At 39.4% G+C, this 15,699-nt stretch overlaps 1 protein-coding gene across 1 annotated transcript in view; it reads left to right on the top strand.

The window, feature by feature from the left end:
* The window catches only part of LOC122671863 (protein LURP-one-related 10-like), a 62,301-nt gene that overhangs the window by 18,052 nt on the left and 28,550 nt on the right, over positions 1-15,699 (top strand). Inside the window, exon 2 of the mRNA XM_043869321.1 lies at positions 14,834-15,064. Coding sequence (XP_043725256.1) covers positions 14,834-15,064 — 231 coding nt within the window. The remainder of the gene's footprint in view (positions 1-14,833; positions 15,065-15,699) is intronic.

Below are 15,699 nucleotides of genomic sequence, written 5' to 3'. Positions count from 1 at the left end.
AAAACGAATACAAATTGAGTCAAAACCAAATTAATGAAAATCAAATAAAAATAGAATGGATTTTGGTTTTCAGTTCGGTTGGTTTGAAAAAGAGGCTTGTATTCGATTCTAGGTAGAGGATAACTTTCCTATTTCTCAGGGAGTCGGCTCTTATGCTGACTCTCTGCTCACCGCTTCCCATATTGAGATACGCTACCAGCAGAAGCCAATGATGAAGGGTGCTGGTCTGTGGTTGGTCTAATAGCGTCTTCCCTGGAATGAGGAATGGACGACCAAAGGAAACCCACTCTAGCCAATCCTCGCTGTGCTGTTGGAGCCTTGGAGGAAACCAGAAGGCCCAAATTTTAAAATTTCCGAAGTTTTTCTGCAAAAAATTGACGAAAACTGAACTCGGAGCTTCCGTCAGTTCCGTGTTCTTCTTGCGAGGCAGGTAGCGGGCTTTAGCGTCGCACGAGAGAGAGGGGGGGGGGGGGGGATCTCTTGTTAAGTGATCCCTCTCTCTCTCTCTCGGACCCTCTGAGCTCGAGTCTCTTGAGTAGAGATCCCATCTGCAAAAGGTTCCCATTTGGAAAATCACCTGTTCGTCTTCCAAACTGAGGGTCAGCAGCTGTGTTATGCCACTTTATAGTAGTAGTAGAGATGCCAAATTGGGAACTCAGAAACTGTTGTAATCATGAGCAAGTTGTCTTCTTAACCACCATAGGCATCGTCACTGTTGTGGTCCTCGCGGTATGCTCACATTCCTCCCTTTTATGTGCATCCTTACTTATCTTGTGCTGTTAAATTCACCCTAGATGGAATAGATTTTATGATAATCTTAAGGGTTTACAAACAAATATACATGGTGAAGATAAATGGTGTTCCCTACAAGGATACCTGTAACTCATCTTCCCCAACTTGCGTTGTAGGTTTTTTTTTTTTTTCTTTCTTGTCAGGGCATTTTTGTGAGTTCACTCCTTGATTTTATCACCGGGACACTTAGACCTAGACTAACGGAATGGGGTAAACTGTTAACTATTAAGAATCTCAGGTGGGCACGCAACATTTTTGAAAAGTGAGGGATTTTTTCTTAATTACGTCAACCTCAGAGGGTACATGAAAAAAACCCTTGATTTTTTCCGGTTGGATTGCTTACAACCCAAGTATAGAGAAAAAGAGTAGTATTTCGTGTGTAAAGCATGGAACAAAAACTCGATCGAAATCTATCGAAACCACCAAATTAACTCGGTTTCTCAGGTTTTCGAGACGAGTTGAAGGGAGATTTTATAAAATCCCTAGATTCGACCAGGTTTCGATGGTTTCGACTGATTTCGACCATATTTCGGTGATTTTGACACATATGCCCATTGTAACTAGGAGAAACTTGGCTCGAAACTAGGACAGACAGGTATTTATGTCAAAAACTGCCAGAAATCAGGCTAGAACCAAGACAGACACTTAGTTATGTCTAATATCATTTAAGTAAATGTATTTGTATTTCATTTACGTAAGATATTATTCATAAATAAGCAAATACCCTATTTGAATCCAATAAAAATAGTTAAAAAATCAAATTCCAAAAAGAAAAAAAGTCAACCCCATAGTTCAAGAATAAAATTGGATTTTCGACGATAGGTACAATTTTCAATTTTCTAATGCTGGGGTTTTTCTCAAATCTAAAAATTCCATAAATCTGAATATGGTAAAACATTACTAAAAATCAAAAGTGCGATAAAATATTCATTTGTTTTGATGTCCAAAAAATGTTTTCATTCAGAGCGATTTTGACAGTATTAACTAGGGCTGCAACAGGGTTGGGTCTGGCCGAGCTCTATAGAACCCTAGCCCAACCTTGAGTCCCCTTAGCTGGGCCCAAGCCCAACCTGACCCGCCCTCAGGGTCGGGCCGGGCCGGGCTGACCCTGATTGACCCTGATCATGGGGAGGGGGAAGGAAATGCATGAGCTGGAATGGGTCAGGAAGAAAATTATCAATTTTATGTAAAATAACATTATAATAAAATGTATTATATCACTTATTATTTTCATATATCATATATTATATAACAAAATTTGGGTGACGTCTAAAGTTTATACTATATATATTATATCAATATATATGTTATAGTATAACTTAAAACAGGGTCGAGTCGGGCCAGGCCAAGCTTAGCTCGATGCCTCGACCCTGACCCGATCCGACCCTTACTCAGGGCCAGAAATTTTCAGTCCTAACCCGCCCTTAGGGCCAAATATCTCAGCTTAGACCCTGTTCGGGCTCAGGGCGGGTTCGGGCTGACAGGGCCAAACTTGCACCCCTAGTATTAGCGCACACCAAATTAAGTTTGACCGGTACATAATTCTTTCAATATAAATTAGATTCAAGCAATCTCATTTATATTGAAGGAGTTATGTTCCGATCAAACCTAATTTGATACCATATACGTCCAAGAACAATATACAGTATCAAACTTGGATCAAAACCACAAGTAATATTTTTAGTGTTCTCTATGTGAAACTAATGCACGGATTGAGTTTAAAAGGTCAAAAATAAACAGCACAATAAGAATCAGGGCCAAAAAAAAAAATAATAATAAAAAAAATTTATGGGCCTCGAAACCAAAATTCGAATTAGTCTGAAAAAAGTTTCAAGTTTCGATCAAGATATGATCGAAACCAAGACGAACTCGTTTTCTGACTGATCGAAACCTAGTCGAAACCCAAGTTTTAGAACTTTGCTGTAAAGACTAATGATGACACTTTCTTACAATTGCCTTGGAAGGAAAGTAGTATCATTTTTAAATTCCCTTGGTTTGAGTGTTAAAATAGAGATGATGAGGAAGATCAAACGTGGCAAGAAAGTATTGTTTTTAATTTCTCTGGATTTGAGTGTGTAAGAAGAGAAGGTGAGGAGATGAGTTGTGAGCTGTGACTTGTGAGTTGTGATTCATGACATTTGGATTTATAACCATATCAGCCTCCAACTATGGAATAAGTGTAATTAATAATCCTATGCCCTCTATACATAGTCATATAGAGGACGAAAATGACTAATTCGATGAATGTAAAAATGCTCTCTTGCTCTCTTATTTACTCTTTGATTAATTTTACTTGTTTTGAAGTAATTTTATGTGAGTTCTTGGAAGTTTTTTTTTTTTTTTTTTCACTTATTCATTGAATACAATCCGAATGTGTTTCGATATGACCCAATAAATGAGTGTAACGATTATTGAAGGGACCTACGTGATTATTTTATTCTAAAATCTAATTCACAAGAATCTGATTTTGCACCATAAGGGGGTCTACAATCTAAAGGAGATTCGTGATGTGGTGTATGTTGCTTGAATTTGACATTATCAACTGCGATTTCTTTTTAATTAAGTTAAGTATTATAGTTTAATTTTTTTTTGATGAAAAATGAAAATTTATAAGATTACGAAGATAAGTATGTTCACAAGGATAAAAAAAACAACAGACAGTAGTACTCTGAGTTAACCTATCATAATACTTCAACCAGTTACGTATGGAAGGTTGAGGAAGAGTTTTAAAAGTCAATCCTTTGACACGGTCTGCTATCTTCAAAAAAATGGTCAAAATCTCAAAGGACAGATTAAAACTACACATACCATGGAATCAGAGTTAACAAGACTTCTATACGGACTGGATCATGCCATTTTGAGAGGTTTGAAACTGAAAGAAATATTATAGTCCCTTAACACATATATTTTGGCAGGTGTGGATAATGTGAAAATAATCTAGCTCTTTGAAAAATATATATATATATATATATATCTAGCTCTTGATGCAATGGTTGAGGAAGTCAAGGATATCAAATCCCAGCATAGAAATATTGACTTAGATATTTTTTCAGGATTTGTTGAGAACATCCAGTCTCGAACTCTTTATAACGTCATCTTTTGCTTTCTACATATTCTATTTTGTTTTTGTGATAGAAACACATCTCTAATTATCGGCGGAAAACAAAAAATAAAAAAATAAAAAAACCCTATCTCTGTTAGACATCGTCTCCACCGTGGCCATGGCTGAGCACTCCAATTATCCATCATTAACCAATCCCATCACCGTCGTCGGACACCAATTCTGTGCTCCCTACAATGTTGATCTCACCATCGTGAGGAAGGTTTTAGCCATTGGAGAAGGCAATTTCTCCGTCGCCGATGTCAATGACAACATCATCTTCTAAGTTAAGAGTACCCTCTTAAGTCTTCATGGTCATCGTGTCCTTCTCGACTGCAATGGCAATCCCCTCCTCTGTATTCGTAAAAAGGTTCCAATAATGATAGTTTCTTTAAATTCTAAAATATGTTGTGATTCGGAATTGGTTTCTAAATTAAGCTTCAAACCATTTAAAGAGTGTTTTTTTTTTTGGTTTTTTCTAGATATTGACTGCACATTCAAGATGGGAAGTGTTCAGGGGAGAGAGCAGTGACCCGAATGATCTGTTATTTTGTGCAAAGAGGTCTTCTTTGATCCAATTTAAGACTCAACTTCATGTGTTCTTGGCGGGTAATAATACCAATGAGGAAGTTTGTGATTTCAAGATCAAAGGGAGCTGGTTTGAGAGATCTTGCAAGATCTACATTGGAGACTCCTCTAACCTCATCGCAGAAGTAAGGAAAAAACACCAGAAGCTTGTGAGATAAATTAGTAGTAAGGCAGCGTTTGGTATGCATTCTTAGTCGAGTTCACAGTCTCTGACTGATAAAAATAGTTGTTCTTATCGTCCGAGAATACAAAAAATCGACCTAGAATGCATTTCAAGAATGCATACAAAACACAGCTTTAATTAATTTGAGAACGATGAAGGATGGAAGGAATTGATTAATTTTTTTTTGATATGCAGATGCATAAGAAAACTACTGTTCAAAGCGTGCTGTTTGGGAAGGACAATTTCATGGTGACTGTGCATCCGAACGTTGATTATGCATTCATCGTTTCCCTCATCGTTATTCTCGATGCGATCCACGAGAGTGCGACCCACAGCTAATCGGATGTGGATGCGGAAGCGGATATAACACTATCCGAGCTGAATCCGATCCGTATACATTCCTACTTCTACTTTGTTTATGGGATATATCCCTTTCCATTTGTAAATAGTGTTTCCATTAAGTCTCAATTAATGTAAGATTTGTGTGGCTATATTAGGGTGAATATTATTCCCCAATTCATTGATAGTCCTAATAGGGATATATATACATGGCTTACAAATATGTGTGAATAAGGTAACCCAATATTGGGTGATGTAAAGGATATGTAAGAATATTGAATAGAATATTACATGGCTAAAATAGACTGTCCATGATGCCCAACCGATTGGGTTTCCATAGGTGCCTGGATCCATATCACATGTGATAATAATCTGAGAAAGGCAGGTGTATCGGTCCAGTGATCTTTCTCTCAATACACCCCCTCAAGGTGGAGAGTCGGGTAACCGAATCTTCAGCTTGTCCCTCAATGTTTTAAATCTGGAATGTGCTAGTGGTTTTGTTAGGGTATCCGCCAGTTGATCCTGTGAGGAAATAAACTGGACCTGCAACTGTTTCTTTGCCACTCGATAGCGAACGAAGTGAAAGTCCACCTCCACATGTTTCGTACGTGCATGGAACACGGGATTTGCTGACAGATATGGTGCCCCAAGATTATCACACCACAGGATTGGTGAACCAGATAGAGGGTAGCCAAGTTCGAGTAGGAGAGATTCAAGCCATATAAGCTTAGCTGACGCATCAGCCAAGGCCTTGTACTCGGCCTCTGTGGAGGATCGGGCCACAGTGCATTGCTTCCTTGAGACCCAAGAAACTAGGTTTGGACCGAGAAAAATTGTAAATCCACCAGTGGACTTGCGGTCAGACCCATCTCCAGCCCAGTCTGTGTCTGTGAAGGCCTGTAGAGAACGGAAATTAGAACGCTCAAGTAAGAGACCACCTGATTGAGTGCTGCGCAGATATCGAATGATGCGCTTGACAAGTTGACAGTGCTCCTCGGTAGGAGAATGCATGAACTGGCAGGCCTGATTGACTGCAAAGGACACGTCAGGACACGTCAAAGTGACATATTGTAAGGCACCCACCATTGAACGATATTTGGTTGGATCGGGTAGTGGTGCACCCCCTGAATCAGAGAACTTTGTTGTGGTGGCCATAGGGGTCTTAACAGGTTTGCAATCAGTCATTCCTGTACGCTGCAGCAAATCTAAAATATATCGAGATTGGGAAAGGATGATGCCCTTGGGATGCCTGTTGACCTCAATGCCCAAGAAAAAATGAAGAGTGCCAAGGTCTTTGATTGAAAACTCATTAGCAAGGCGATGTAGGAGGGATTGAACCATAGAAGAATCGCTGCCCGTGACAATGATATCATCCACATATATGAGGATATAACAGACATGAGCCTCAGACCGTCGAATAAAGAGTGATGTGTCCGTCCTTGATCCAATGAAACCCAAACTGATTAGAAACTCAAAAAGACGGTGAAACCATGCACGTGGTGCCTGTTTTAGGCCATAGAGAGAATGGTGTAGCTTACAAACATGATCAGGAAAGGATGGGTCAACAAAGCCCTGTGGTTGTGACATGTACACTTCTTCATCCAACGACCCATGAAGGAATGTATTCTATACGTCCAGCTGTCTGATTGGCCAATCGTGAGACACTGCTATTGAAAGAACACATCAGATGGTTGTAGGTTTCACAACCTGGCTGAACGTCTCACTGTAATCCAGCCCATGCTGTTGATGAAATCCCTTTGCTACCAGACGCGCTTTGTAGCGTTCAAGAGAGCCATCAACCTTCCTTTTAATCCTGTAAACTCACTTATTTCCAATGAGATTCATAGTATTAGTGCGGGGCACAAGGGACCAGGTGCCATTTTTGAGCAGGGCATTAAACTCTTCAGTCATTGCTGTCCTCCATTCAGGGACCTTATTTGCCTACGAAAAACAGGATGGCTCAATAATAACTGCATTAGTAATATGTGCCTGGGGCTGGTGTGTGTGGGACCGAAGCCGCATAGGGTGTAATGAATGGGCTGATAATGGGTTTGACCGTAGTGGTGGTGAAGGTAAGGTGGGAGCGGGTTGTGGTTAGTAGAGCTCATGGATGGGCTGAGTCTTTAGAGGCGGAGATGGTGGTGTGGAGCCTAGGTCGGGGCTAGGAATAGGTGAACCCGTTGGGGTGTGGGTTGGATGAGGTGGAGTTATAGGTGTGGGTGAGTGCATAGGAGAGGGGGTAATGGGTGTGCCCATAGGTGAGACCCCCATGGGGAATGGTAACGGTGCACGTGGTGGAGACAGAGAAGATGATGCCCAAGGCATGGATGGGCTAGGTGGTGAACGAATAGAAGGTGAAGGTGATAAACCAGAAAAAGGGAAGGATTGCTCATCGAACCGAACATGGCGAGCAATAATTAATTTTTGAGATTGCAAATTTAAACATCTATAACCGGCGTGCAAAGGACTGTAACCAAGGAAGACACATGCTGTGGACCGGTAATCCATCTTGTGACGATTAAATGACCGTAATACGAAAAACACAGGCATCCAAAGACTTTAAGGAAACCATAATCTGGTGTTTTGTGAAACACCAATTGAAAGGGAGAGATGCCAAGAGAGACAGAAGATGGCATTCTATTAATCAAGAAAACAACAGTTTCAAAGGCATAGTGCCAGTATTTCTGTGGCACAGGCCCATGAGCAAGAAGGGTGAGACCTGTCTCAACGATGTGTCGGTGACATCTCTCAACGGAACCCTGTTGCTCATGTGTGTGTGGCGCAGAAACACGATGGGCAATTCCAAGTTTTGAAAAATATGAAGGAAGGGACCTAAATTCCCCGCCCCAATCGGATTGTAGGGCCTTGATTTTTCTACCAAATAGCCTCTCGACCAAGGCCTGAAATTGTGGAAAATTTTCAAATACATCAGATTTGCGGACTAAAGGATAGAATCATATGAATTTTGTGTTATCATCAACAAATATGACATAGTACCGGTGATTAGAGATGGACGGAATGGGGGAGGGTCCCCAAACATCAGTAAAAATTAAATCTAAAGGAAACATGCTTGTACTACTAGACGAAGAAAGAGAAAGGCGACTGGCTTTGCCAAGTTGACAAGCCTTACACATAGATTTAAAACGAGTACTATTAAAAGGTAAATTATTAATACGAAGCATATGCTTAAGAGTGTGTTCATTTGGATGCCCAAGACGGTGATGCCAGAGATCAAGAGAGCTACAGACAGCATAATGCACAGATGGGGAAAGTGTGGAATGTAGTTCGTATAGACCATCCTTACTCGGTTCGAAAAGCAGCGTTTCCTTGGTTACCTGATCCTTCACAAGAAAGTGAGAAGGGTGAAATTCAAAGAAAACATTATTGTCCTGAGAAAATTTTTGCACAAATAAGAGAGACTTGGAAAGGGATGGAACATGCAGAAAATTGTGTAAATAAAAAGAACTAGAAGACAAAGACGAAAGTGAAGACGAACCAATATGAGAAATTTGCAAACCCTTACCATTACCCACATGCAATTGATCTGTCCCATTATAGTCGTCATACTGGGAGAAGGCTTGAAGGTCAGGGGTGACATGGTGAGATGCACCAGTGTCAGGGTACCAGGGCAAAGCTGTAGATGGATGAGATGTGGGTAGGAGAGCAGGGTTTATTTGAGGATAAGATGGGAAATGTGAAGTCGGGTTTGGGTAGGTATGATGGGTTGATGGAGGGACAGTGTTGGGAAATGGGTATGATGAGTTTGGAGGGTAAGCGGCCTGTGGACGATAAAAACACCTATCTGTGGAATGGTTGGTGCGCCTGCAGATAGAACACCAAAACCGTCCATAGCCTGTAGAGGGTCCATGGCCTCCACGGCCCCAACGGCCTCCACGACCACCATGGTTTGGTGGAGAGGAGCCAGAGGGGCTAGAGGCAGAAGAACGTTGCACATTATTGGCAGTGATCTGAGTGGAAAGAGCAGCAGCAGCATCGGTAAAGGTAAGCTTCATCAACGATGAGCCATTAAGAAACTCATGACTCAATAACATTGCATGTAAATCATCATAACCAATCAGATCAGTTCTTGTCAAGAGGGAGGACACCATGGATTTAAATTCAGGCTTCAATCCCTGATACACATGGAGATTGAATGCTCCAGAGCGTAACGAGTGACCTGCAGCAGCGAGTTCATCTGCAATGGATTTGGCACACTGCAGAAAAAGAGACACCGATCCATTGGACTTGTGTTCAAGATCGATCAAGGCCATGTTCAGGGCCATCAGGCGGCCCTCAGAGGGAGAGGAGAACGCAGTCTGTAAAGTGGTCCATATGTCACGGTTGGTCCTTTTACCAACAATCAGTGGGAATACTTCCTCGGACAGAGAGGAAACCAGCATACTTCGAATGAGAGAGTCTTGTCGTCGCCATGCCGTAGCTTCAATTGGATCCGAAGGGCATGGGGTGGAACCATCAATGTGACCAAATAAGTTCTGCCCATCTAAGACTGGTTCTACTTGGGTTTGCCAGAAATTGAAGTTCTTAGATGTGAGCTTAAGGGAAATATAATGGTGTGCATGGTTTAATGAGGGAGGGGAGATGGTAGAAGACAGAGGAAGAGGAGTGCGCAAGTCATTTGTCGCAACAAAGGAACTGCCATCGGCAGCATCGGTATTGCCTTCAGCCATTGCAATAGGGAAGAGAAGGGAGAAAGAAAGACTGAAAAAAAAAATCGATCAAGGTTTGCTCGATGGAGCTTTTGTGGCTCTTGATACCATATTAAGGTGAATATTATTCCCCAATTCATTGATAGTCCCAATAGGGATATATATACATGGCTTACAAATATGTGTGAATAAGGTAACCCAATACTGGGTGATGTACAAGATATGTAAGAATATTGAATAGAATATTACATGGCTAAAATAGACTGTCCATGATGCCCAACCGATTGGGTTTCCATAGGTGCCTAGATCCATATCACATGTGATAATAATCCGAGAAAGGCAGGTGTATCGGTCCAGTGATCTTTCTCTTAATAGGCTAGAAGCCATGCATTATTTTGGATTTGTTTCTTTATACTTGGGAGTTAATAAAAATATAGAATCATCAATCATAGATTAGGATGAGGATTTACACCGAATTAAAATCCTCTGCAGTTCCTTCATCTTGTGGTGCCTTGCAGTTTGAGCGTGAGAGCTCGACCCGTGAAAGATGTTTCATTCAACGGTGTGAGCTCGATTGATCCATTTTTTTTTTCTTCTTGAGTTCAGCAACTTTGGATGTTGCACCACGACAAAAGAACACTGTTTGACAGAACTAGCTTATTGGCGTATGTAGTGGGATGATCGGATGATTATTTTGACGGAAAATTGTGTCTGTTGTCTTTTATTTTTTGGGTGAATCTGTCGGTTGTCTTAAACATGTTTTAGTGCATGGTATTGGATCGAGTATAACGGTCACATGAAAAACTGATACAATACGGGATTGCATGATTGGCTGTATCAGAAAAATTTGTCTATGATTTAAAAAAAAAAAAAAAAAAAAAAAAGGACTTTTGACTGTTTTACCTCTTGGCCATACCGTTTCACCATTCTCTTGGCTTGAATGTGTAAGCAGAGGACGGGAGGAGATCAATTGTGATTTTTGTTATGATTTATGACTTTTGGTTTTATAGCCGTATGATCAGTTGGACCTTTTCAAGATGTTGGGGCCTTCTTGATGTTGTTTTTTAATCAATTTAATTGAGAGTCTTCTAAATGGGTTATAACTACTTTTTATTTATGGGTCTGTAGATAGCACCAGCCTAACTATGGAATAAGTGTAATAATCCTATGGAGAAAAGTTCTCTCTAGGGGGGCACAGGGGTCACGTCCAGACACAATGGGGGGGGGGGAAATGACCTCCCCGCCCCACATGAAAGACAGAAATTTCACCCCCAAGATGCCAGTGTGCTCCCATTGGTTGTAGCACATATGTTGTCCTTGCGCTCCCCCATAGAGAACACTCCCCCTAATCCTATTTAGTTTTGGATCAAGTTGGACTCTAATTTTGGATTTTGTTCAAAGTATAGAAAAAATGAGAATTTAAAATGATGTAGAAAAGAATGAAAATCGCAAACAAACAATCACACAATGCACACAAGGATTTACATGGTTTGGCAAAATTGTCTACCTCTACAATGAGATGAGATCTGCTTCTCTATCAATGAAGAATAGGATTACAACCGCTTGCCCTTACACCTCTCTCAAATTGATTACAGAGAAAGAACTCTTACTATATATATCATACTATTATATAAATGTACGAACTCATATTTCGTGGCTACTTTTTCACTTGATTATTTTACCCTTATTATTTTCTTAAATATCATCTTTCCTTTTTTATCATTCATGTATTTTCTTATAAATTTCTCATATTCTTAATATCCTTGATCATAATTAGTTTTAGATTTTTCTTAAGATATAAAAATTAACAATTCTTTTTTAGTTTTAGGAAAGTCTAGATTCCCCCCCCCCTCTCTCTCTTCTCTCTAGAAAATACCTTTTATTATGATTTGTTTTCTCCATTAATTCTTTTCCTCTCCGTCTTCCTTGCCACACTCTGTAACTTCCTAAACTATCATTTAGTTTCCTTATCCAAAAAAACTACTAAATCTTTAGTTTCAACTTTCAAAACCTTCCCTAAGATTCTTTAGCTGAGCCACCTCCTCAATTTAGAGAATAAAACTACCAATATCATCACCTCCTCGCTCGTTACTTCAACTGCCTCAAAGCCACCACCACCATTTCTGTATCTGCCGCTTCCCTCACTCGCTTCGATGGAGCTTGTCAAGGCAAAAGTGGTAACATTGGCGCCGTCGCTCTTCAGTGGTCGTCCAATGCTTATTTTAGCCGGACTGCTCTGCTCCACCGTTTGTTTCCCTATTGAGAGAGGGAGGAGTGACAATGAAAGAATCGATCGGGTTAGATTAGGGTTGGGTGGGATGAATTCAGGATAGGTTAGAGGTGGATGGGTAAATCAAATGAATTCAATCCTGATCGTTCGATTAAAATCTGCCAGGTGACGTTCTCTCAGATATGCACTTGAGCTGCACTTGTCGATCGTGCACTTGAGACTATAAAAATCCCTTGGGTGTCTGAAAATTTTGCTTTTTACTTACCCCCATATAAAAGCGAAATTTCCAAACATTCAATACCTTTTTTTTGTGTTTAAGCATGGTCGCCATGTCTTACCCACAACGAGGTAGCGTTCTATTACCGTTGACTTTTTTAAGTACTGATTTTTTCCTGTTCGATTGCTCACAACCTGTATAGATAAAAAGAGTAACATTTCGTTTGTAAAGACTAATGATGACATTTTCTTTCAATTGCATTGGAAAGAAAGTAGTATCGTTTTTAAATTCTCTTGGTTTGAGTGTTAAAATAGAGATGATGAGGAAGTTCAAAAGTGGCAAGAAATGCGTGTAAGAAGAGAAGGTGAGGAGATGAGTTGTGACTTTTGTTATGATTCATGACTCTTGGATTTATAACCGTATCAGTGCAACTATGGAATAAATGTAATTAATAATCCTATGCCCTCTATATATATAGAGGACGATTTAATGAGATGAATGTAAAAATGCTTTCTTGCTCTCTTACTTTATTGATTGAGTATAATTCAAGTGTGTCTCGATAAGATTTTTATCACCCCCAGTGCGGTCCAATGCACCACACTTGAGAATCCAACCATTAAACCATGGGTAGTGATGTCTTTTTATCTTCTCAAATGTTGGTTTAATGGTTGGATTCTCAAGTGTCGTGCACTGGACAGCGCACCGCACTGGGGACGATAAAAATCCATCCCAATATGGCCCAGTAAATAAGTGCAACAATTGTTGAAAGGACCCACGTGATTATTCTATCCTGAAATCTAATTCACAAGAATCTGATTTTGTATCATAAGGGGATGTCTACAATCTAAAAGAGATTCGTGATGTCGTGTACGTTACTTGAGTTTAACATTATCAACTATGATTTCTCTTTAATTAAATATTCTATTCCCTTAACACCCATGTTTTATTTTTTTTTTATGGAAAAAAGAAAATATATAAGAAAAATTAGAGGTGTACAAAGTTATTGAGGCAAGCATTCCTAAGGCACGTCTACAATCTAAAAGAGATTCGTGATGTCATGTATGTTACTTGAGTTTAACATTGTCAACTACGATTTCTCTTTAATTAAGTTAAGTATTATATTCCCTTAACACATGTTTTATTTTTTTTTATGGAAAAAAGAAAATATATAAGAAAAATTAGAGGTGTACAGAGTTGTTGAGGCAAGCATTCCTAGCCATATTCCTAGGTATAGTTAGACAAATGTGATTACCATCCTTAATAAAATTTACATCTTGGGTTTGGTTAGATATATATAGAAAATCTTTCAACAAATTCCATGGCGATGAGCATTTGGTTGGAGATGGAAGAGTATCAGTAATGAGCTTGTTGTCAGTCCATACTTCTTTAATCTTCAACCCAATGCAGGCAGCATGGTCAAAACCTTTGCGGATCGCAAAAATGAGTGTTGTTATCTCGTCCGAGTGGTGAATAGTCTCTATATCAAAACACTTAATTCTGCCATCTATCAAAAAGAAATAGGACCACCCTACGAAGTTTAGTCAAGAAATATAGTGTCCTGCACAGATTAAAACAAGAAACTTGAGCATGAATAAATTAAAATAGGAAGCACTAAGCGAGATAGCTTCATTATTGTCAATTACATCCAGGGACGGAAAAGAGGGAGGGAGCAAGTTCTGATCAGTGATCCATTTGTGGGTGCAATTAACCACCCACATTGGATCAGCCTTTTGAGAGGCGATCACCACCTTGTTTCTAGTTGTCCAGATAAAGTAACAAGTTATAAAAAACACACCAAAAACCCAGGAGACTAGTTGTTTATCCGACTTGAGATTAAAATAAAAAAATAAACAAAAAGATTTAAGATTATCAAAAACCAAAGAATCAGTTCTTAGCCTCAAAGGTCCTACCGTCCAAATGTGTTTAATCTAATCACAAGATATGAAAAGGTACCATGAGGATTCAACACCATTTCCACAAAAAGCACATGAGGAGTCAATCTAACCGGATCCATTTTGATAGAATGGCCTTGGTAGGAATTCATGCATTTAGCAAACACAAGAAGAATAACTTAAATTTTGGGTGAAACTTAACACACATGTTTTGGCAGGTGTGGATAATGTGAAAATGGATAATATGAAAATATCTAGCTCTTGATGCAATAGTTGAGGAAGTCAAGGATATTAAATCCTAACATAGAAAAGTTGACTAAGATATTTTTTTATGACTTGTTAAGAACATCCAGTCTTTAACTGTTTATAACTTCATGTTTTGCTTTCTATATATTCATTCTATTTTATTTTTGTGATAGAAACGCATCTCTACTTACACATTATCCATCTCTGTCTGTTAGACATCGTCTCCACCGTGGCCATGGCTGAGCATTCCGACTATCCACCATTAACCATTCCCATCACCGTCGTCGGACCCCAATTCTGTGATCCCTACCCTGTTGATCTCACCATCGTGAAGAAGGTTTTAGTCGCTGGAGAAGGCGATTTATCCGTCGCCGATGTCAACGGCAACATCATCTTCAAAGTTAAGATTACCTTCTTAAGTCTTCATGGTCATCGTGTCCTTCTTGACGCCAATGGCAATCCTCTCCTCTCTTTTCGAAAAAAGGTTCTAATAATGATAGTTTCTTTAAATTCTAACATATTTTTTGATCCGGAATTGGTTTCTAAATTAAGCTTCAAACCATTTAAAGAGTGTTTTTTGTTTTTGTTTTTTTTTCTAGATATGGACTGCACATTCAAAATGGGAAGTGTTCAGGGGAGATAGCAGTGACTCGAATGATCTGTTATTTTATGCAAAGAGGTCTTCTATGGTCCAATTTAAGACTCAACTTAATGTGTTCTTGGCGGGTAATAATACCAATGAGGAAGTTTGTGATTTCAAGATCAAAGGGAGCTGGTCGCAGAGATCTTGCAAGATCTATATTGGAGACTCCTCTAACCTCATCGCCCAAGTAAAGACAAAAAAACAGAAACTTGTGAGATAAATTAGTAGTAAGGCAGCGTTTGGTATTCATTCTTAGTCGATTTTACATTCTCGACTGATAAAAATAGTTGTTCTTATGGTTCGAGAATGCAAAAAATCGACCTAGAATGCATTACAAGAATGCATTACAAAGCACAGCTTTAATTAATTTGAGAATCAATGAAGGATGGAAGGAATTGATTTTTTTTTTTTTTTTTGATGTGCAGATGCATCAAAATACTGTTCACAGCATGCTGTTGGAAAAGGACAATTTCATGGTGACTGTGTATCCGAACGTCGATTATGCGTTCATTGTTTCCCTCATAGTTATTCTCAATGAGATATTCAACGAGAGCGCAAACGAGAGCGCGAACGAAACTCAAACTTCCACATCCGTTTAGCACTATCAGAATCTGTTCGAAAGCTAATCGGATGCGGATGCTGATATAATATTATCCAAGCCGAATCCGATCCGTTTACAAACATACTGGGCTTGATTGACCCAGTTTTTTTTATTTTTTTTCTTGAGTTTGGCACCTTTGGATGTTGCACCAAGACAAAAGAACAATGTTTGACAGAAATAACTTGTTGGTGCATGTATTGGGATGACCAGATGATTATTCT

The sequence above is a fragment of the Telopea speciosissima genome, chromosome 8, assembly GCF_018873765.1.
Source record: "Telopea speciosissima isolate NSW1024214 ecotype Mountain lineage chromosome 8, Tspe_v1, whole genome shotgun sequence".
Classification (NCBI taxonomy): Eukaryota; Viridiplantae; Streptophyta; class Magnoliopsida; order Proteales; family Proteaceae; genus Telopea; species Telopea speciosissima.
This window is presented reverse-complemented; position numbering and strand designations above follow the sequence as displayed.